Source organism: Mustela nivalis (genome assembly GCF_964662115.1).
Source record: "Mustela nivalis genome assembly, chromosome: 6".
Classification (NCBI taxonomy): domain Eukaryota; kingdom Metazoa; phylum Chordata; class Mammalia; order Carnivora; family Mustelidae; genus Mustela; species Mustela nivalis.
Genome location: NC_139025.1, coordinates 10,887,838 through 10,910,746, shown reverse-complemented (window position 1 = coordinate 10,910,746; position 22,909 = coordinate 10,887,838). Strand labels below are relative to the sequence as shown.

At 50.4% G+C, this 22,909-nt stretch overlaps 2 protein-coding genes and 2 long non-coding RNA genes across 10 annotated transcripts; 2 read left to right on the top strand and 2 right to left on the bottom strand.

The window, feature by feature from the left end:
- The first annotated feature begins 31 nt into the window (after positions 1-31).
- LOC309866067 (interferon alpha-inducible protein 27-like protein 2) lies at positions 32-7,198 on the top strand. 7 transcript variants are annotated; one of them, XM_082733322.1, is made up of 5 exons: positions 32-167; positions 4,152-4,244; positions 5,877-5,906; positions 6,373-6,534; positions 6,975-7,198. In XM_082733322.1, exons 2-5 carry the CDS (start codon positions 4,214-4,216, stop codon positions 7,049-7,051), a joined length of 300 nt encoding a protein of 99 aa, XP_082589448.1. In that variant the 5' UTR covers positions 32-167; positions 4,152-4,213; the 3' UTR covers positions 7,052-7,198. The 7 variants fall into 7 exon arrangements, with proteins under 7 accessions (XP_082589448.1, XP_082589452.1, XP_082589453.1 ...); XM_082733323.1 differs by having other exon boundaries at positions 45-140; XM_082733324.1 differs by having other exon boundaries at positions 125-312.
- Positions 841-4,145, bottom strand: LOC309866070. The gene is made up of 2 exons (XR_014312404.1): positions 1,218-4,145; positions 841-1,000 (listed from the first exon to the last, which is right to left on the bottom strand). It is a non-coding gene; the product is annotated as an uncharacterized lncRNA (long non-coding RNA).
- Positions 7,199-10,388: 3,190 nt separating the features above from the next.
- On the top strand, positions 10,389-12,833 carry LOC309866068. Its single transcript, XR_014312402.1, has 2 exons — positions 10,389-10,755; positions 12,437-12,833. It is a non-coding gene; the product is annotated as an uncharacterized lncRNA (long non-coding RNA).
- Positions 12,834-15,555: 2,722 nt separating this feature from the next.
- Positions 15,556-17,464, bottom strand: LOC309866064 (interferon alpha-inducible protein 27-like protein 2). Its single transcript, XM_082733316.1, has 4 exons — positions 17,280-17,464; positions 17,057-17,086; positions 16,335-16,496; positions 15,556-15,782 (listed from the first exon to the last, which is right to left on the bottom strand). The coding sequence occupies exons 1-4, from the start codon at positions 17,281-17,283 to the stop codon at positions 15,574-15,576; spliced, it is 405 nt and encodes a 134-aa protein (XP_082589442.1). The 5' UTR covers positions 17,284-17,464; the 3' UTR covers positions 15,556-15,573.
- Between the last annotated feature and the right edge of the window lie 5,445 nt (positions 17,465-22,909).

The window sequence follows — 22,909 nt, the reverse complement described above, 5'->3', positions numbered from 1 at the left end:
TCAGTTTCCAGTTTCGGTTTCGAATTCCCAGTAAAAATAAAACCTATCCCATTGGTTGTGCTCAAAGGGGGAGTCAAAGAGGAAGTTGCCATAAAAGCCGAGAGTCTGATCTGGAAAACACAGCCAAGCTCAGACCTCAGGTCGGTTACCAGAGGATCTGCTTCTGGGTAAGACAGGGGGTTGGGCAGAGGGGGTTCCTTCCTGAGACCTCCAGCTCTAGTGGGTGGTAGGCTCAGTGCAGGCAAGGGAAGGCCACGGGAATCCACTCCCAGAAAGCTCTTTTGTTCCTCATCAGGTCAGTCGGGAGGAAGGGTAAGTCCCTGCCATTTGACCTGGGGACTCTGGGACAATGAGCGTTGTTCAAGCCTGGGTGGCAGCGGGTGAGGCCAGGGGAGAAGACACATGTCAGGAGGATCAAACTGGAATCATTCCAAGCCCAGGCTTTAGAAGCAGCTGGACTTGGGATGTGTCACTTACCCTCTCTGTGCCAGAGGGGTTTCCTCATCTATAAAATGGGGATAGTCAGGGCGCCTGGGTGGCTCAGTGGGTTAAGCCTCTGCCTTCGGCTTGGGTCATGATCTCAGGGTCCTGAGATTGAGCCCCACATCGGGCTCTCTGCTCAGCGGGGAGCCTGCTTTCCCCCCACCCCCGCCTGCCTCTCTGCCTACTAGTGATTTCTCTCTCTGTCAGATAAATAAATAAAATCTTTAAAATGGGGGTAGTCATCTCTTTGTTCTCACTATCTTAAGTGGGGATAGTGCGGGATCACTGAGCCCAACAGTCAAGAAAGAATTCTTGAAACATTTGATGGTGCTAAAAGGTATTTTTCTTACAGCACAGGGACAGGACCCATAAGCAGAATGAGCTGCACTGGGATTGTGAGGAGCGACTGGTTATTATATATATTGTAATTAGTGAGGATTAAGGATAGTGTCTCTAAGGAATTTAGAAGCAAGGCTTTCAGAATTTTGAGGGGCCAACTGCTGTTAAGATCGGGTTACTATTGGGCGCCTGGGTGGCTCAGTGGTTAAGCCGCTGCCTTCGGCTCAGGTCATGATCTCAGGGTCCTGGGAGCGAGTCCCGCATCGGGCTCTCTGCTCAGCAGGGAGCCTGCTTCTCCTCTCTCTCTGCCTGCCTCTCTGCCTACTTACAATCTCTGTCTGTCAAATAAATAAATAAAATCTTTAAAAAAAAAAAAAAAAAAAAGATCGGGTTACTATTAGTCCTTAATAAGACGTACACAAATTTCAGGGTGCCTGGGTGGCTCAGTGAGTTAAAGCCTCTGCCTTGGGCTCAGGTCATGATCTCAGGGTGCTGGGACTGATCCTCGGCATCGGGCTCTCTGCTCAGAGGGAGTCTGCTTCCTCCTCCCTCTCTCTCTCTCTGTCTCTCTGCCTGCTTGTGATCTCTGTCAAATAAATAGATAAAATCTTTTTTTTTTTTTAAAGTACACACATTTCTTGAGGATTGTCATGTTGTACACATTTCAGGTATCTGTCAGTGAGCTCCAAGCTAAGGAGATTGAAGTTACATTTCTCTTGCTTTTGTTTCCCTCATCAAGGGGATGGCATGAGAACAGGAACCCAGAGCAACTGGACGACAGTTTATACCTTAAAACGTAACTGGTTCTTATTTCCTAACTCTGGTGCCTTTTAAACCGCTCTGTGGGATTTCCAGGACGCAGTGCTGCGTCAGGCTTCCCTGCTTAACAGGGAGCCTGCTTCTCCCTCTGACCACCAGCCCCTCCTCGAGCTCTCTCTCTGCCTCTCTCCCTCCCTCTCACTCTTGCTCTCTTGCTCCCTCTCTCTCAAATAAATAAATAAAATACTCTGTGGAAATTTAAGAGATTCCCAGAAATAGCTAGGAAGTTGGCGCTGGGCTTTTTGGGAGGAAGGAAGCAGCCAGCTTGGAGAAATCAAGTCCACTCCCCACCCTTCCTTCACCGTTTCCAGGACCCTTTGCGGACATCCAGCCCTGGCAAGTTCAGAGAGGTCTCTCTGTCCATACTGGACAGAGTTTTTCAAAGTTGTGGGCATGATCCCCTTCCTTCCTGGGGTCCCCTCCCTGCACCAAAGCTCCATCCTGCTCAAAAAGAAGGAAGCCCACATTGGAGTCATTGGCTCCCAACCGCAGCACACCAAGACTTCAGAACAACGTCAACCTGTCCCAGGAAGGTGACCTTTGGACAGTCCACCCGATCTGTCCTGCTCAGCACTAGTGAGGTCATTTGCCATCGGCCTGATACAAACCCTGTTTCCCCTTGATGTCCGGGCCTGAAACAATCCTTTCTTTCCTTTTACTGATGACTCCTCACCTTCTATTTTGCTGCTTAGGAAAGCCTTCATTTTTGCACAGCTTCTCCAAGCATCTCTCTACTTGCTCGATGGGCTGCTGTCCTGTAACCAGGAGTCAGGGCACGGGGCTAACTGCTGACAAAATCCAAAGGCAGAGAGAGAGAAAGAGAGAGTGTGCGCACACGTGCAGGGGTGGGACAAGAAAGGGATTTATTTCAGTTGAGGCCAACATGGGGAAGACAGTGGGCTAGTGTCCCCAAAGCTGTCTCCAAAGTGCTGAAAACATGGCCAGGTTTATATAAGGAAACTGTGGGACAGTCATTGAGTACTGCAGACAGGCAGTGAAGGTCATGGCCTCGGGGTCAGTCGCGGGGGTTTTGTTTGTTCGTTTGTTTTAGATTTTTATTTATTTGACAGAGAGAGAGATCACAAGTAGGCAGAGAGGCAGGCAGAGAGAGAGCGGGGGATGCAGGCTCCCTGCTGAGCACCTGAGCTGAAGGCAGAGGCTTAACCCACTGAGCCACCCAGGAGCCCCAGTCGTAGGGCCTTTATTGCTGGGGAGTTGGGGGTAGTTTGGTTTCCACTGCGGGATGCTTTGCCCACCCAGGCTTCTGCCCGAGTTAAAGATAAGCTGTAAGACGAACCAAATCAATTAGAAAGGAAAAGTGAGACAAAATGGAGGTGTTGGGCTCCTTTCAGCCTGACACACGCATGGCAATTTCTGTGCCATGCAATTCATCCAGGTGGCCACCTTGTCCTCTTCCCTGGTCTCTAAGCTAATGGGATCCAGAGTAATGACACGAGCATGGCCAAAGCCACAGAGGTGGTTTCCGGGGGTGAGCCCTCCTAGAGGGGCTGGTGGGGGGGGGGGCGAGGAGGGCGATGGGGAGGGGCGGAGTCTATTTCTAGCTTCACCTCCTTGGTTCTCACTGACATGTCCTGATGTTAACAAAATTCTTCATTCCGGGCCCGTTTTCTTCATTAGTTTGTGTGAGCTCCCTCTCCAGTCTTAGCTGTTTGTTCTTGCTGTTTATCTTCCCCCTTTTCCTCCGTTGTATTAGAAGAATCCAACCAAGGACATTTTAAAGATCTAATTGACTTTATTGGTAGTCAACTCATGCATTGGCCAGCTTCCCAATGAGCAAGGAGAGGGGAGCTCCCGAGGGCTACAGAGGATCCAAGTTTTTAAAAGGTAGAGAGAGCAGAAAACAAGAAATTATTAGGAGAGAAACCATTGTTGTAGGCAAGGTCACCCTCCTAAGGGGAACGGAGGGGGCCCATCAGGAAATTTCCTAGTGCTCCCTGGGAAGTCCCACATTGACTGGTTAAGGGATATATTCCTGGGGGACTGAAAGTGCAGTCAGGTTAGGTATTAAGTCTCAGTTTACACTTGGGGCCTTAACTGAAGGGACACCATTGTGGGACCTGTGGTTTTCTTTTTAACCACACGCCTCCCAACTACCCCTGCAATACTTCCCTTCCTCAGAGTCAGCCTTTCCAATATGCTTAATGTGTATCTGTTTTTCATATGTATTTTTGCAAAATGGGTGTTGGCTTTTTGTTTGCATGTGTTTTAATGTCTGTATAGAATAGTGTGCTGTTGAACTCATTGTATTGCTTTTTCCACCCTGAGATTGTCAGGGTCACTAGGTGAGTGTCTAATACTGGCTTCCAATTGTTGCAAACATGCCACTTCGCTTTTGCTCTCCTGGTGTCCACCCCGGGGTCCTTCTTCCTTCCCCAGCACCAACAGCAGCAGAGTATGGAAGGGGAGGGCGGGGCCTCTGACCACTGCTGACCTCTGACCCCGCGCACTCATCCTCTGTTCTTTCTCTGGACTCACCCTGTCATCCACAGTTGCCCTGAGCCAGGCTACAGCTTCCGTGGGATCCCTGCTGGGGACACTGAAAGCCTCCAGCATGGCAGCATTGACTCTTTCCAGAGCCGGAGGTAACTGGCCCAGGGTGACAGAGTTCTGCTTCTCGGGCCCCCACCCAATACTTAGACCGGTGGTGACAAGTCTCCAGCCAGCAGTCCTTCCTGTTTACCAGTAACACAAAGGACTCCTAAGCTTATGATAAGCAATCCTTAAAATAGTAAGGACAGATAGATTTTATTTAATGCTCTGCCGTCCTAGTCACTCTGCCAAACACTTAACATTTATCAATTGTTTTCATTGCCATAGCAACCCCAGGAGGTAACCTTTGTCCCCTATCTACAAATGAGGGAATTGTTTTTGGCCCTGGGCCTTTGGGCAGGGAGGTGGGGTTACTACCAAACCTAGGACAGGAAGTAGAACCAAAAGGCAGAGAATCTGGTGTAGGGAGGAGGCTTCAGGACAGAGTAGGTTCTGAATAGCCTCGAGAGACCAGGCCACCCTCCCACGGATCACCGTTGGGGGTGCCCCGCAGCAGGTTAGCAGGGGAACAGCACCTCTTTCCCATGGGCCTTCTGTGCACATCGAGACCCAGATAGGCCAAGCTGCCGGCCAGCCCGGCATCACCCTTCCAGCCAAACCATAATGTCCAGTTGCAAGGGTTTGACTCTCACCTTTTAACTTCCCTTCCTATCCCCGGAAAGCTCTCTTCCTGGGGAGCTGGCTGAATTCATTCCTGCACACTTTTGCAGGCCTGACCCCTTTGGGGGCAGCTGACCAGGACCTCTGCCCGCCCCCTAGGGACCCACATGTTGGAGAGACAGGCCGGTGCAAGCCGAAAGGGTCTTAGTGCTCTGAGAAGCTGTGGTCACAGGGGGGCAATGCTGAGTTCAGATTGGCTGCCTTTGGGGGCTTCTCAGACAAGTGGGCAACAGGTCCAGCCTTGACTCATCTCAAGTAGAGTTCAAGTGCTCAGCAGTGCTTGCCCTGACTTGCTGGGCAGCGCAAAATGAAGCTCATCTTTTTCCGTGAGGATTTATTGCTGTCTGGAAAGATCTGTGGGGCAACAGGAGAAAGTTATATAATCTCCCCCTAAAAAAACACTGACCCTGAACTAACATCTTTGTTCAGAGAGCAAGGCATCCGGTTCCTTCGCCTCGACCAACACCACCAAGCCCTAAACCACTCTGCCAAGTATCCCTTGTCCACCCGAGAAGGGATGCAGGGCAGCCTTCTGTAGGGGTGTGTTTGTCTTTGTTTTGTTTTGTTTGTTTTAAACAAATCAGGCTTGGACGGCAGAGAGAAAGAGAAAGATCGTTTTTGCTCTCCCCGCAAACAGGCTCCACCAACCAATCTGCAGACAGATTGAGAAAACAAAGCAGACTCTATGTGATCATTGGGTTTTCTGGAATGAGGACCTCAAACTCTGTCTCCAGATAATTTGAGGTCAAAGCATGCAAATCCATCTGGGACAAGTCATTTGAGTCTGGAATCTGACTCCCCAGCAATCCATGCCAAGCTCAGAAGAGGGGCCCCCTTTCCCAGAAATCCCCCTGTCTGAATGCAGTAGGCAGGTGTCAGATGAGGTCATTCCTTCCCATCTCCCAACATGGACAATGCCCTCCCTGTGGGTGGGCTGTAGGCTCAGGGAGCCAAGGGGAGGCTCAGGGAGCCAAGAACTTACAGAACATTCTTTTGGTTTCTAGTCAAGACTGTGGCAGCTGTGATAGGAGGAGGTGAGTCTTTGTAGGGAAGGGGTTCAAGTCCTTATCTGTTCCCCCGAGTCTGGGTCTTGGGAATCAACCATCTTGTCCAGGCCCAGGTCTGTCCTGGACTTTCGCGGATGGTGGGGAGGAAGTGGACTGGTGGAAATGGGGAGGAAGCCAGGAACTGGAAACAAGAAACAAGGAGCTTGGACCAGCTGGTGTCATGGAAACTCCACAGTGGAGGCGATCCCAGCAGGGGCCCCATCTCCTCTTTGCAGGCATTTACCCTGTGACATTGGGGGTGTCTGACTTTTCTGAGCTCCTGTTTCCTTTCTGAAAAATGGGCCATGCCCATAGTCTCTCCAGAGCTCAGAGTTCACCCCCTTGCCTGCGCCTCCCAAAGCCCCCTGAGCCTGATTGAGTGTGTGCAGGTCCCTTCCCTTGAGCCCACTCCTTAACCCAATCCAACCCAACCCAACCCAACCCAACCCGACAGTCGTGACCGTGGCGTCTGTGCCCACCGTGCTGGGCGCCGTGGGCTTCACTGGGGCCGGAATCACTGCCTCCTCGCTAGCAGCCAAGATGATGTCCTCTGCTGCCATCGCCAACGGGGGTGGCATCGCCGCTGGCAGCCTGGTGGCGACACTGCAGTCGGTGGGTAAGTGTCCCTGGGGACTTGCTGTGAGGGGCGAGGAGGACCAGCGCCTCGGTACCCGGCCCGGATCTTAGCCTCCCCCACCCTCCTTGTCTGCTCCTAAGCGTCACCCTCCAGGTTCTCCCCGGAGGTGCAGGAGGGAGGCCCCGGGCATGGGGCATGCTGGCTTCAGGCTGCGGTTGCTGGGTGCCTCGCGGATCTCCGCCCTGCCTGGGCTCAGCCTTCTTCCCTGGAGGGGGACAGCTCCCAGCTCCGGGCTTCTCCATGGCGGTGCTGGCCAGCGGGCTACGGGCAGTTGCCTCCCATAGCAGAGATCTGGAGGGCTTTGGGAAACGGGAGGGTGCTGACTGGGGCCCTGGAGTCTTTGACCTCTCGGTTTTGTCCCACGGAGCTGCCCCAGGTCTGCTCCTTACCACTCTGCCCACCCTCTCCTTCTCCCCCAGGAGCAGCAGGACTCTCGCTGTCAACCAAGATCATCCTGGGCTCCCTGGGCTCTGTGCTCACGTTCCTGAGCTTCTAAGAGTTTCCCTGCTCTCTGCCTGCAAAGAAGAGAACGGCCCTCCCCCACCCCTCCCCACACCCCACCCCCCCATGCAGGGAGGGACCAGTCCCTGGCTGAGAGTGTGCCCTGAGGAAAATAAGCAATAAAAATTGTAGTTGCAGCCCATCCTGAATTCCCTCCTCCTTGCTCGAAGTTGGGGGCGGGGGAGGGTGGGTCACACCTCTTTCCCAGTCCTGTGGTCCGGAGCAACGTGGTGTTGGAGTGCAGGGTGCGCTCGGCTGGGATGTGCCAAAACGTGGGGGCGAGTGGCTGCCCCCATCCTGCTTGTGACTCTGTGTGACTCGGGGCAGGCCACCTCCTCTCTGGCCCTCATTTGTCCCTCTGGGCATGGAGAGTTGGTCTAAATGACCTCAAAGGTCTCAGCCATGGGTGGGTGTTTGGCTCAGTTCCTGGGCAGTCTGGAACGGGGTTGGGGGAGGCGGGGGACCAGCGGGGAAGGACATCCCCTTCGGAGCCACCACCTCCCAGCTGCAGGTCTAATGGCTCTGTCCTAAGCGGCCCGGCTCTGAAGGCCCAGGCCCATATGAGTCATTGCTCCAGACTCAAGTCAAAGGCCACCGTCCAGCCTTTGCCTTTCTCCTCAGCAGCAAGAAGGGAGATGGAGTTTGCTGGAGGCTCTGACCTTTCTAACTTCAGGGCTGTGACTCACCCTTAAATGTCCTTCTCCCAGAACAAGATCTTCTAGAAACTTCTCTTTGCTAGGATGACTTCCAACTCGGAGCATCAGAAAATTGGCTGACGTGCTGATCTGTTCCTCTTTTCCACAACTCTCTGAGCACACACTGTGGGTCGGGCACTGGCTGGGGGCTACAAACTTGGACTTCCTGTGGGGAGTCGGGGAGGATTGACTGACCGGTAGACAGCCATCGACAATGTGCTCTGGGAAGTGCCATGCCAGAGGCCAGCCCAGGGATCCCAGGCCCAGCAGAAGACACAGAAAGTCTTAGTCTGCTCTAACAAAAATCCCATAAACTGGGTCGTTTATAAATAACAGAAATGTATTTCTCACAGTTCTAGAAGGTGAAAAGTCAGAGAGCAAGGCGCTGGTAACCCTAGGTTGCTGATGAGAAGCTGGTGAGAAGGTGTCCCTAGATGGCCCCCTTCTTGCTGTGCCCTCACATCACGGAAGGGCACGAGCTCCCTTTGGCCTCCTTCGTAAAGATACTAATCCCACCCAGGAAGTCTCCATCCTCAGGATCTCAGCACCTCCCAAAGGTACCACCTCCTGATACCACCATCTTTGTGGGGTAGGACTGCAACCTGAATTTTGGGATACACAAACATTCAGACCACAGCAAGCGTGTCGGGGAAGAGAAATTTAGGTTCTATCCTGAGGGTCATGAGAGACAAGTGTTTCCAATGTGACACTGACCTGATCGCAGACCTATACCCCTGCACGCTCTGTCTCGGGTGCTGTGAGCAGGCTGACAAGATCTTGGTTTCCAGCAAGAACCAAACTTAGGAGTGTAGTGCTCTGGACCTTGAAGGAAGTTAAGCGACTCGGCCATGTCTTCCAGTGGTGCCTCGTGGGGCCACTGAAGCTTGCTTGCTACTTAGCCAAAGAATACTCCCTTAGGGTATTAATTCAATACTTGGTTCTTTTTCTTTCTTTTCTTTCCTTGATGCCTCAGAAAATCTGATAAAGGCTGTGAATCCTCTCCCCCTAGAATCACAGGTTCCCAAAATAATGCCTCCAACTTCAAAGCCTTCTTTAAGACTTCTGAAGACCCTCCTTGCGGCTAAAGGTAAATGTCCCTGCTTTCACTGGAGGTCCAGGCCTCCACCCGGGCACATGGGTCTGCCTTGGATCTGGAAGGTTGGCCAGGCCAGCCTCCCTCCCTGCCGAGGCCCAGCAGACCATTCGCAAGACCACCCCTTGTTCTGGACACTGTGCTCTGACCTCCTTCGTCCCACTCAAGTTCCCAGGGAGCCTGTTGCTAATGCTGACCTGCACCTTCCCCTTTTGCTACCAGGTTTGGCCTCTGGAGTAGGTAGATTTCTAAACCTGGTGCCCAGTGACCCTGACCCTCATACACTGTCCTGTGTGGGGGGTCCTGTGGTGAGATGCCACTTCCGTAATTATGTTTAGTTATACACAAAGGGAGACTCTGCAGGTGAGTCTACATTCATCGTAGGAGCCCTTCAGAAGCAGAGAATGTTCTCCGCTCATCACAGAGGAGGAACCAGAGATTTGAAGCAGAAGGGGGATTTATTTCTTCCCCCTGGCCCCAAAGGAGAGCCCCATCTGGCTGAACACTTGATTTTGGCCTTGTAAAACCCTGAGCAAACAACTCAGGGAAGCCTGCCTGGACGTTGGCCCTACACTGTAACATAACAAATGGGTGTTCTTTGACGCTGCTGGCTTTGGGGTCATTTGCTCTGCTGGACTAGAAAATGAATAGGAGACTTGATACCTCTTCTCCCTTAACCAGCCTGCAGGGCCTTTGGAGGGAACTGAATGAAAATACTCCTGCGAGACGCCAGGATTCCTGAAATTCCTGGTTTCAGTTGGTCTCCTAACTCCGGGCCCTGCCTCTGTGGGATTCCAGGGGCCCCTGGTTGTCCTAAGGAGCTCCCCACACCGGGAAGTCAAGCACACTCCCTGCTCCCCATGTTCTGGTGCATGGTGGCTAACACGCTGCCTGCCAGGGAGAGCGTTGGAAAACACAGTCTTACTATGGGGATCGAGGACGGCTTTTTGTCGGGTCGGGCATGTTGCGGCCGGCGTGACAAATCGACCAGGAACGTGAGGGTAGGAGGATGGTGAAAAGAAATTAAGAGACAAAGAGACGGGGGCTGGAGGGACACGGAGGAGGATGTCCAACAGTGCTGATTTTATTCCACATCTTACAAGCATTTACAAGGCAGACCACAATAGAAGGAGTAATACATCAGTATCTAGTCAGATAACTGCAAGTTCCTATAACAAGTCTTACATTAACTACAAACAAATCTCGTGATGCCAGGTAATCACGGCTAATGCCATTAGCTACTATTGATATAAGAAGTTACAGTCAACCAGGGACTGGATCATGGAAAGTACAGGAACAACAAGGACCAACTAAGAATCCCTGACCCTGGGCGCCTGGGTGGCTCAGTGGGTTAAGCTGCTGCCTTCGGCTCAGGTCATGATCTCAGGGTCCTGGGATCGAGTCCCGCATCGGGCTCTCTGCTCCGCAGGAAGCCTGCTTCCCCTTCTCTCTCTGCCTGCCTCTCTGCCTACTTGTAATCTCTCTCTGTCAAATAAATACATAAAATCTAAAAAAAAAAAAACAAAAAAAAAAACCCTGCAGAATGTTTAAAAAAAAAAAAAGAATTCATGACCCTGACCACATTGTTCCCTTCTGTAGGAAGAACCTGTGGGAAGTCACCTAGGCGAGCGCACGACACACAGCACAGACCCTTTCTCAGTGTTCCTCGACTTTCCTGTCCTTAACCCCTTATCAAGGCGTCTGGGATTTAAAGGAGACACAAGTCGTGGTTTGATCCATGACTCCAACCGTGCCGTGGCCTCCAACATGGGCATCTTCCTCAACAGGGTAGAGGCTGCTAGGAGCAGCTCAATGTCTACTCCTTCCTTCATGGCTCCCATGAACAGAGCCCTGATTTTTGGCTAGGTGATGCTCCCAGCGGAAGGACTGCGTTTCCAGTATAACCTGCAGGTAGGTGCGCTTACTGGACGGGGTTCTGGCCAGTGAAAGATGAACAGAAGGAAGGTTGCCATTCTCTGGGCACGCAGGGACAGGGAGCAGGTGGGCCCACCCTAGCCCCTGGCCTCCTTCCCAGGAGCTCTGCTGCAGGCAGGGGAGTGACCCGTCTTGAACCTGCAGATGTGAGCAGCCCATCAAGGAAAGCAGAACAACGGGGCCCCTGGGTGCCTCAGATGGTTAACCATCTGCCTTTGGCTCAGGTCATGATCCCAGGGTTCTGGGATCAAGTCCGACATCAGGCCCCCTGCTCAGGAAGGAAGAACAAGACTGTGGGAGCCCAGGGCCCCCAGGAGCAGAGCCACCCCTCCACCACCCTCTCACGTGAGCAAAGAGAAGGAAAGAGAAGATGACAAGAACACAACTTTGGGAGCCAGAGGTCACACGGACCCATGGTTCCACTGAGCAGTCCCAAGAAAGCTGAATCTTAAGTTGTCTTTGGAGAAGGAGAGAAAGAGGCCGCTCTCCCCTCTGGAGAGAAGGAGAGAAAGAGGCAGACCCCCAAGGGCTCCGCTCCTGGAAGGCGGCATGGGGTGTCCCAGCACAAGCCTGTTGGATGTCTCTTTAAGAACCAGGCAGATTGGGCGCCTGGGTGGCTCAGTGGGTTAAGTCGCTGCCTCAGCAGGGAGCCTGCTTCCTCCTCTCTCTCTCTCTCTCTGCCTACTTGTGATCTCTCTCTGTCAAAAAAAAAAAAAAAAAAAAATCTTTAAAAAAGAACCAGGGAGATCCCTGTGGCTCCCCTCCAGCCTGCACTTTATTTTTGGAAGCTTTGGGTCTCTGGGACAAAGTGCAGCGGCTTCCTATGAGAAATGCTGACTTCCCATACCAGGGTGCAGACCCTCGATCTTCATGGATATCCGGAGCACCGGTGGCCAAGTGGCAACAGCCAGAACAAAAGGGGGAGGATTCTTCTTCTTAAGAATTGTACCTGCTCCCCAAAAAGAAATGTTTGCATTCTGACACATGGGGGAGGGGTGCTCGCTGAAAGGAGGAGCCTGGTCTGAAAGTGTGGAAAAGAGTGAGTACAGAAAGGGGTCCTCAGGCGGGGGGGGGGGGGGTGGGGGGGGTGGGGGTGTGGCGGGAGGGGCTGTGCCTGGCCCAGGAAGGATGCTCTGTTCCATGAGTTCTGTTAGCACCCTGTCTGGGCGAGAGTGCAGCTGCCCCTTGGAACAATGTGTTACTTAAACTATGGAGGATTTTACTAGTTACCAAGCACATTTAGGTGTGGCCTTAAGAAAAACATAGACTGGCAACAGGTTTTTGGGGAGAAGGACAATATACGACCGTGAAGCTGGGCCGCTGGGAACGCCTGGTCAGCTCAGGGCAGAACGAAATCCCACCTGCTTCCCTTTTCCTGTTGTCGCTCCTTTCCCTTCGCAGAAGAGCCCATCGTTAGAGGAGTCCTTTGAATGTGCTTGGTTAACTATAAACTTTACCCTCCTCCGCGTTTGTCCACCAGACATAGGACTAAAGTTTGACCTTCATCAGTTCCTCTGTTAGCTATTGTTTCTATCTAATAAAAGTGAGACTGTGGAGTTGCTCGGGGCAGCAGGTCTTTTTGACTGTTGTCCCCTGCTCCCAATCTCTGGCAGCTGACTTGTTTGTGCCTCATTCTTCTCCTGTTCGCCACTGGAAGCGGCATGAGAGGAGAAACGGAGGTCTGCCACCGTCCTCCTGCACCCCCACAGCGACTTCGGAGATGCCACAGAGGCACCCTGAATACGCACAGAGTGAGAACAGAGGGATCCAAGCAAGCAACGTTGAAACTGCACCTACTATGGTCAAGACATTACCTCATCCCATAGAATCTGCCCAGCATTCCAAGAAAGGCAATGGCTGCTGCCCCGGTTTTATAGATCTTGTTATGAGAACCTAGTAAGAGGCACCTGGGGGGCTCAGTCCGTGAAGGGTCTGCCTCTGGCTCAGGTCCTCGAAGGCCAATCTGCCTTTCCCTCTGCCCCCCCCCCCCCACCCATGCACTTGCTCGCTCTCTTTCCCGAATAAATAAATAAAATCTTTTAAAAAAGAAGAAAGAACCTGTTAAGAAATGATCCGAATTCTTCAGATCAATTCAGTTCCTCATTCCTGCTGCTGTTGAAGGGCGCCTCCTCTCAGAGCGAGAATGGCCGGCTTTGTGGGTTGTTTCCAGATTTGGAGCCTTGACCTGGCTCCCTGCCCACCAGCTCCCTCCGAGCTCCCTCTGTGAACAGCCAGCCTGTATTCAGGGAGATAAAATGATTTTCATAATGAACCAGCTGGTGAAGAGGTTCAGGGTAGGGGACCAGGAGATGGAAGGGTTCAATGGGTTCAGCGACCTTTGGGTGGCCTCATCCAGACTCTCCCGAGAATCTTTCATAATGGAGAGTTTTTGAGAGGAAAAGGACATTGAGAAGGAACATTTTCCAAACAGACATGGTGCCAGACTTTTTCCTGAGGATTGCAAAGACCTAGGGACTGGTTTGAGGGATTTGCCCTAAAGTCCTTAACCAGCCTCAAAGCTGAGCTGTGGTTTCTGCTGGAACGCCCACCACAGGTCTGGACCTGGCTGGGGTCTGGACCAGGGGGTGTTCCTGCAAGACAGACCTTAGAGCCTCTTGTCTGAGCCTTCCTCTTCTCTTAGAAGGATAAGGCCTGGACACAGCCAAGTTTCAGAAACAATCCAATATGGCGCTTGTTGTAGTTGTCATGGGCTCAGCCCTGTGGGCTCCTGAGTGGGCCTGAGGAGAGGGCAGGAAGTTGTCTTGGACTGACGCTCCAACATGAAGACTTGAGTGAAGGTGTTGGTTTGGGAGGTGACCCCAGGGGGCACCAGAGGAAATGAAAGATGAGGTGGGGAGAGACACAGCCAAGAAAGGGTCCATTCAGGAATGAGTTGGCACTGTGAGCGACTGAGGCCTGATCCTCCAGAGATCTCTGGGAATCTGGGGCATGTCTGAGTCATTCCACCTGATGGGTGTTTACACAGTTAAAATCCTGGCTAAGGTTAAAATCCTGGCTAAGGTCTCTTCTGGGGGATGGGGACTGACACCTGAACACTTCCACTTCCGGCCTGTCCTGTTGGCTGTGGGGGTGGGGGGCACAGGTGCTGGCCTTAAAGGCAGCAGGTGTTGGAGAGTGAGTGCTGGGGGTGGGGCGGGGGAGGGAGGAGGATGGGCAAGGCAAGCCTCCATTGGTCTGCTGCACAAGCCCCATGGAGACAAGGAAGTGAAGAGTATTTATGTCAAGAAACAGGTCTGTACCTGGGAACTCAATCTTACTGGGAACTGAGCAGGGGTTGGACTTGGGGTTGCTATGGTTCCCATCAGTGATCCATCAGCTTCCAACTAACCTTACCTTGTGCTTCCGGTGGAAACTGGTCTCTCTGTCTGTGCTCTAACCTTAGCTTTAGGCTTCAGTCTGGTGAATGCATCTTGGGGAAGGTCTCCGCATACCTGCTCCCCCTACAGTGTAGATGGCTATTGCTTATTCCTAGCCTGGTGGTGGTGGGAGGGCAGCAGTGGAGTTCTCTGTGGTCCCATCCAGCCTCAGTCTGGGCAGGCAGCATGGGTCCAGGCTGGGGAATGGGGTTTTCTCAATAGCCCTGTCTCTCCCCCAGGGGTGGGTGGGTTCTCCCTGGGCCCAGGAAGGTTTAGCACCCCAACCTTAGGCGGAGAGGTTTATCCTTTCTTTCCCCCATCTACAGTGATCTTCATCTGCGCTCTGGGATGCTTCAAGGTTTACTGCCCTTCCCCCAGCAGTGTGAGGCCTCTGTTCCCTAAGGGAGAAGGAAGGTGCAGCTGTAGCTCGCCTCCCTATCTCCTCCCAGCAAGGGAAGTTTTCTCCAGGTTTCCACCTGCCTCAATCTTTCTCAGTGGAGAACCTCCTTTTCAGCTCTTACGGGTTCATGAAAGGTTATTTATTTTTATTTTATATTCATTTTTTAAATTACTTTTTGTGGGTTGTCTGGATTTTTCTTGTAACCGGTTGGGGGTGATGCTCTTTCTGCATCCATAGGGGTCTACAAAATGCAGAGGGTGCTCCCAGAGACCTCCAGGCTATCTGCTGGGGTGTAAGCAGAAGTTTTAGAATTTTAAGGATGATAACTCATCCTTAAAAACCAAAACCAAACAACAAACAGAACAACTCCAGAGAATGAGACCTCTCTGGCAGGAAATAAGCCCTCAACTTGGACATGAGCAGAGACAAGTGACACCGAGAGCACTTATCACCAGGGTAGGAACTGGAGGGTTTTTCCAGACACAGTGGAGTGACCAACCCTGACTCAGTCTCCTTGACCAAAAGTGCCCAGAGCTTCACTGTGACATTCATGATACTATGTTGTCCTGCTGGTTTGCTTGTTGGCCTCCCCACCCACCAGACTTGAGGTCAGGCAGGGAAGGGACAGCGTCTGATTCATCTCAGGACATCTAGTGTCCATGCACCAGGAAGAGCAAAATGGTCAGTGGTTCCATATGTACCCTAGCTACTCTTTACCCTGGGTGCCCAACAGGAACCTTTGTCGACCCCATAGCTGAATGAGGGAATAAACTGAGGCCCAGCAAGGCTCAGGAAAGGCCCTGGGTGTATACAGCCCCTCCCTCATCAGACTAGGACCAACCAAAGCCTCCTGGCAACTGATTCTGTGCTCAGCCAGCCTGCCCCCGAGCCCGGCCCCCACCACAAGGCAGGTTGGGAGGACTGGGGATTTAGAAAACTCCAGCCTCCCCCTGCCCCCCACCACCTCCACCAGAGCTGCAAGGAGCAAAGTCAGGGAGGTGTGTCTGCATATGATCTTTATTTCTCCTGCTTCTCTGACTCAATGGGGGGTTTGGGAAGTTCAGCTTGGGATTCATTTTCTTTTGGCTCTTTCTCTTCAGCCTCTTTCTCTTCTTCTGCTGGGGGAGAGGAAGATGGTTCCTTTTTTGGACCTGCAAGCCAGGCTCCAAAAGCTGACCCAACAGAGCCCAGGAGGATGTTGGATGACGTGGAGAGTCCAGCTGCCCCTGAGGAACAGACAGAGGGTGAGCACAGGAACATTCAGTGGCCAGAGGCCCCGAACCGCACCCCCCCTTCCAGATCTGAGGCCCAGGAAAACCTGGATCCCTGCTCTAGGTTCTGAAACCCCCAGGGCTCCACTTTGGACAGAGGATGCTGGAGGAGGCTGAGAAGTGAGGAAGTGAGAGGCAGAAGGCTGTCAGCCACAGACCTGGACAGTGACACGTCCCCTCACCTTACCCAGGAGGCCACTGAGGCCTAGAGGGGAAGGGACCCTCTTAAGCCCCCTAAGTGTCAGATCTGGGCAGGGCTCCAGGAACCCTGGGCTCCTTCCCTTCTTCTCCCTCCCAGAGCTCCCTTAGCCCTCCACTCCTACGAAACCCCGCGCAGTAGGTGCCAGAAAGAGGTCAGGGAGAGTCAAAGGACCAGGAACCCTGAGGACCGCATCACTGAAGGGAGAGGGCAGGCTCCTCAGGCTTAGTCTCCGGGCTGAATCCCCTCCTGGCTATGCTCCCCGCCCCTCCTCTCCAGCCCCTCCCCCCACCTGTCCCCCAACAAACCCACGGACTGCAGCGTCGCCACCAGGCTGCCGGCGGCCACACCACCCCCGTTGGCGACGGCGGCGGCGGACATCATCTTGGCCGCTAGCGAGGAAGCGGCGATTCCGGCCCCAGTGAAGCCCACGGCGCCCAGCACGGCGGGTACGGCCGCCACTGTCAGAACTGCGGGGAAGAGGGGCTGGGTCGGGGCGTGGGCCGGGGAAAGGGGCCCCTCCGGAACCCCCTGGAGTTGTCGGGGCCCTGTCTGCGCTGAGCATCCGGGAGGCCGCTCGGAGGGGGTCCGAAGGCAAAGCGAAAGTGGGGGACATGGAGCCAGGTGGGTGCGCAGGTGTCACACGAGCCCCAGGCAGGCCCCGTTTGGGTCTCTAACTTGCTGTGCGACACCGGGGACGTCACTGCCCCTCACTGGGCCTCTTGCGCGCGCGCGTGTGTGTAAATGTGCGAGGGTGAGAACACAGCATTGCGGTTTCCAGCCGTCACCCCCCGCCCCCGCCCCGGCCCGGTCAAAGGCAATCTCTGCATGCTCGCTGGACAGAAGGACCAGGGCAGCAGCCAGGTCCCGGATCAGGTGTCCCTTTAACGGCGGGTACTGCGAGCGGGCTCTCCGCCCCCGAGATTCACCCGGGCGGTCCCGGGAGCCGAGGGGCGGCCCCTCCCAGCCGGTGCAGCGCCACATCTCCCAAGTCCCCTCCCTGGGGACCCAGAGGATCCGGGCAACTCACCTCCTCCCACGACAGCGCACGCCGCCCGTTCTTGGGGTCCGGAAAGGGAAGGGGATGGGAGGGGGAGAGAGAGAGAGAGAGAGAATTAATGTATGAGTCAGCTAGTTAGTAGTAGGTGGAGGGAGTGAGGAATAGAAGCGACCCCTCTGGCCCAGCCCGGGTTGGGGACAGGGAGGGCTGCCACCCCCCATCCCCACCCCCACCCCCGCGAAGGCAGACTCACTCATCCCTGAAACTTCTTCCGCACCCCTGCGCAGCTCAGAACCGTGTAAGTTCCACCGGGTATTATTTCCCTGGGCGAGCCAATGGGGACACCGCCCAGCCCTCTGGGGGCGGGCCCTTCCCTGCCAGTCAGCCCAGGCGGAAGCCGGGACGGTCCCGCCCACCGCCCCTACCCTTCCACTCCCTGCTCCGGGTCTCAGCAAGTGCGGCCCCGCAGCTCCTGACCCCACCCCTCCGCCGGCTCTTCGACCTTGTGGTGGTTTCCGTCTTGCTCGATGACTCCATCCGAGAAAGACGCCCTGGAGCATCCGAACAGAATTGTTTCCAGCAAAAAACAAAATGTGAAGAAAAAAAAAAAAAAAGAATACAGATGGCTGCTGAAAAACATGGGTTTGAACTCCGTGGGTCCACTTACATGCGGATTTTTTTTAATAGTACAGCACTGTAAATATATTTTAAGATTTTTTTTAACAATACTTCTTTTCCCCAGCTTACTTTGTTGTAAGAATACAGTGTATATAATACATATAACACAAAATATGTGTGAATCGACTCTTTATGGGATCAGTAAGGTTTCTGGTTAAAAGGAGGCTGGTTTTCTTTCTTTATTTATTTGACAGACAGAGATCACAAGTAGACAGAGAGGCAGGCAGAGAGAAAGGAAGGGAAGCAGGCTCCCCGCCGAGCAGAGAGCCCCGTGGGGGACTCCATCCCAGGACCCTGAGACCATGACCCCAGCCAAAGGCAGAGGCTTTAACCCACTGAGCCACTCAGGCACCCCAAAGGAGGCTAGTTTTGGGGGAGTCGAATTGAATTTTTGTTCGCATAAGTTATCCTGGCGTGAAGAGCTTAGGTCACCATACACAAATATTTTCTGATAATATGTTCCTAGAGGTGAAGTTGTTGGATCAGAAAATACGCATTTCTTATGGTACTGATATTTATTGTTAGGGTACTTTCCAAAAATACTGTTATCAGTCTATACTTCCGTCAAAAGTGTGTGAGATCTATTTTTTTCTACTACTCATCAACGGTTAACTTTGTCATAGAAAAAGAAAAGAAATCTTTGCTAAAGAAAGGTGAAAAATAATATTTTAATATATATATGTATACATATATACGTGTGTATATACATATATACATATATATATACATATATATATATATATATGACCACTAATGAAGTGTATAAATAAAAGGAAACCTCACTGAAATGGAGTGGGGAGGCCAGGAGGGGGTGCACTCACGCTCTACCACTCCTCATCAACTGCAAATCTCCAAGAAGAGACCTACTTTCCAAGTGGACACTGTTTTAGCTACTACTTTACTACTCCTGGAGAAAAAAGATTCCACCCCCCCACCCCCCCACCCCCACCCCTGCTCCTCTGGCAATAGACCAGCCAATGAGAGATTGTCACAACTCCAGCCACGGTGAATTTCCAGTTTACTCCAAAGGACTTTTTGTTTTTATGACAGCCCTCCCAGTCACCCTCTTGCCTCTGTAAGAGAGCTTACTTCTCCTTTTTCTCCAGATTTGCCTGTGTGCTCTCCAAAGTTCTGTATTGTAGATTGTAATTTTCTGCTATTCCTGGATAAAGCAATTTTTGCTGGTAAAAATATCTGGCAATTTATTTTTGAAGTTAACAGAGGCTAATTATTTTGGGGTCTATTAGGCTTATGCAATCCTCATGTTGTGAATTATCTTCCCACATTCTGGATTTTTTTTTTCCATCGAGGTGTCATTTTTTTCCCCTTACAGATGTATAGGAATTATATATTAATTCTCTTAATCCATTCTCACAGATGTTGCAGAATTTTGTTTCCAGTTCATCTCTTTTTTAAAATTTTTTAAAAAGATTTTATTTATTTATTTGACAGAGAGAAATCACAAGTCGACGGAGAGGCAGACAGAGAGAGAGAGAGGGAAGCAGGCTCCCTCCTGAGCAGAGAGCCTGATGCGGGACTTGATCCCAGGACCCTGAGATCATGACCTGAGCGGAAGGCAGCGGCTTAACCTACTGAGCCACCCAGGAGCCCAAGTTCATCTCTTTTTTTACACAAAAACTTTTTAATGCTTACATAAATTTGCCAATATTTTACTTTATTTCTTTTGTCTTTGTGTTCCCAAAGAGGCTGTTCCCGTCAGCTATCAGATACATCATCACCTGCATTTTCTTTAGGTTTTTCTGGGGTTTCACTTTTTAAAATTAACTTTTTAGGGGTGCTTGGGTGGCTCACCCAGTTAAAGTGACCGACTCTTCGTTTCAGTTCTGGTTGTGATCTCAGAGCCATGAGATCGAGCCCCCTGTCAGACTGTGCTTACAGCAATGTCTGCTTGTGAGTCTCTCTCTCTGACTTGCAAGATAATTGCAATTTCTGGAAAATTCCAACTATGTTAAAACGATGCTTATAAAAAATGCTTATAAAAAATACTTACCTGTAAAATTTAGTGACATTCTAGGTGCAGATACTTGTGAGTTTTTTGCTTACACGAAGGGACTTCTGAAATTTCTACAGGATAACTTCCAAGTGTGTGAGATGGTCCTGCATATTTCAGGATGTCAGGCATCTCTGGCCCTTATGTACTAAATATTGGTAACATACCACTGTCATTGGGACCACTTTTAAAAAATCAAATTTCTGAAATGTCCCGTAGGGGGCAGTACCACCCTGTTTAAAAACTCTCCTTTTGGACAGTAACAAAAAACCTAGGGATTTCGGGATGTTTATAATTATTTAAAGAAAAAAATAAAATAAAGCAAACCAAAATCTAATTTTGGGCATTCGTTTCAAGACTAATCTGTGCAAGTTGAGTATTTAACTTATGCATAAGAACTTGGTATATGTAACGCTAGAATTATGATTATAATTTTAATGGCATACTTCAATAAGAATTTAATCTTATGATTATAAAGTTGAAAAAGATTATATTTTCAACCAGTTTTGAAAATAAGTATTGTTTAAGAATACTGGAAGTGAAAAACTGTATAAGCTTATTTTATTAGATTTATATGATTCACCAGTGTTTACTCCGGAGGTTTTGCTTGTTAGAAACAAAGTTTCTTTAAAAAGGAAATTGAGTATATATGCTAAAAAAACAAGACAACAGGCCCCAAATGGAGTAACTTATGCTAAACCCTGCAACACCCAACTGAGATTTAACTTAATTAAATTTTTGTTCTCCCAGAAATGGACTCTTAAACCAGTCAGGAAGTGCCTGTTAACTCTAGCTGAGTCATCTGCTTGATAGACCCATGGCATTTCCTAAAGCAAAGTAACTTTATGGTAACCAATCTGCTTCTTTGCCTGGTATAACTTCCTTGTTCCCTTATCCTCTGCCTATACAAGTCTCTCATTTTTAAAAAAGATTTTATTTATTTATTTGAGAGTTGGAGAGAGAACACAAGTAGGCAGAGCAGCAGGCTGAGGAGCAGGCAGTGGGAGAGGGAGAAGCAGGCTCGCTGCCAAGCAGGGAGCTCAATGCGGGCCTTGATCCCAGGACCCTGGGATCATGACCTGAGCCGAAGGCAGAGGTTTAACCCACTGAGCCACTCAGGCGCCCCCAAAAGTCTCTGGGGGATCTCCCCAGATTCCCTTTCTATCTCCTAGATTGGGTGCTACCCAGTTTGAATCAATTCTTGCTCAAATAAACACTTGTAATTTTTAATATGCCTCAGTTTATCTTTATACACAGATACACACAAACTGAGAAATAAAATTGGCTATATTAAAATATACACAGCCTAAGAGTATTTAGGGGAATTTGATTAAGTTGCGAAGTCCTGTTAGATTGATAAGTAGAAATTCAGTTTTTAATTAAACCTAAATACTTAAGGAATGCTAGCTTTTAATTTGTTTTTCAATAAATTGAATATTAACTAAAAACTCCAGCCACAAAGAGCCTTTATTATTCTTTGAAGTTGCTTCCCAAGAAAACCTAAAACTGACATGTCTAGCAGCTACCTTCTCTGTCTTCCCTGAGCCTTTACCGATTTCCTCCAAATTGCAGATAAAGACTGTAAGCTTAAAGCAAGTACAAGCAAGCATTTAACCATTAAGGGAAAAGATGACTAATTTGAATACCTTTTTTTTTTTTAAGAGAGAGATGGCGCACATGTGGGTGGGGAGAGACGAAGGAGAGGGAGAGAGGGAAACCCAAGGATGCTCCATGCTCAGCGCGGAGCCCGAGGCGGGGCTCGATCTCACGACCCTGAGATCATGACCTGAGCTGAAATCAAGAGTCAGACACTCCACTGAGCCACCCAGGCACCTATGAATGTGAATGCATTAAAATTAAGAAGCTCTATTCAACAAAAGTCACTGAGAAAAGAAAGAAAGAAAACCCAAGCCATGCAGTGGGAGAAAAATATTTGCCATACATATAAGTAACAAACAATTGATAATCAGAATATATAAATTATTCCTACAAAAGAATAGAAAGACTTTAATGAAAAATTCTAAGTAATTTAGGAATGAAAAGTAACTTCTACAATCTGACAAAAGTTTTTCATGAAGAATATCATCAACAAATATAATTTTTCATGCTTATATTTTGAATTCCCCTTTTGACTGGGAGGAGGCAAGGATGTGGATTTTGTGCTGCTTTGCAGTATTGTGCTGGAGGTCCTACCCTGCACAAGGAAGAATGTGGGGGTGTGTGAGGAGAAAGGCACGAAGACTGGAAAGGAATCAGTAAAATTTTCTTCATGTACATCATTATTGTTTATGTAGAAAGTCCTAAGGAATCCACAAAAAACCCCGCTAAAACTAACACGTGAACTCAACAATATTGCCAGATCAGTTGTATTTATAAATGTTAGCACAAAAAGTCAAAATGATGCTTTGTAACATCAAAGGGGTTTCAAATGACATGATGGCATTGAAACCAGAAAACACTTAGGGAGACATATTATCAAAGGATGCTCAAGACACGTACATCGAAACCAGAAAATATTGCACAGAGAAATTTTAGGGGACCTCCCCTCCCCCCAAATGGAGAGATTAACCATACTCATGGGTCAGAAGATTGAATTTTAAGTTGCCAATATATTACACACTGACCTATAGATTCCAAGCATTCCATCAACTCCACTCCTAGGTGTTTACTCAAGAGAAATGCAGACATCTGTCCCCACTTACGGACTTGCACACGATGTCCAAAACAGCGGAATTCCGAATAGCACCCCCCCCCCCCGGGAAAGAACCCATAATGTACATTAAACAAGTGAATCGTGCAAGCAATACGTGGTCGTTAGAATACTGAGACGTTCTAGATAAGCAAAGTGGGGGAAAAAATCAAAGCCCTTAGTGGTTTCCTACCACTACCCCTGTTCTTGTCTGATGCAGAGCTCTCTCCCCGTTTTTCTTGCCTGCAATGTAGACCTTAGAAAGGCCTCTGGCTATGGCCTCCTGCCTGAGCTCTTCTGGAAATGACATTGGGTCGTGAGGCAATCATCCAACCCGTAACCAAGTGAGTGAATTTGCCCCGGAGGTGTCATTCTTCAAGAGATGTGGCAGCGCTGGGCTGAGGTGAGGTGGAGGATTGCTGAGACCCTGGGTCTTCCCCTGGCTCCCCTACCTGCAGCCACCGCAGTCGGGCCTGCGGAGGTCACTGCGGAGAAGAGGGTTTTC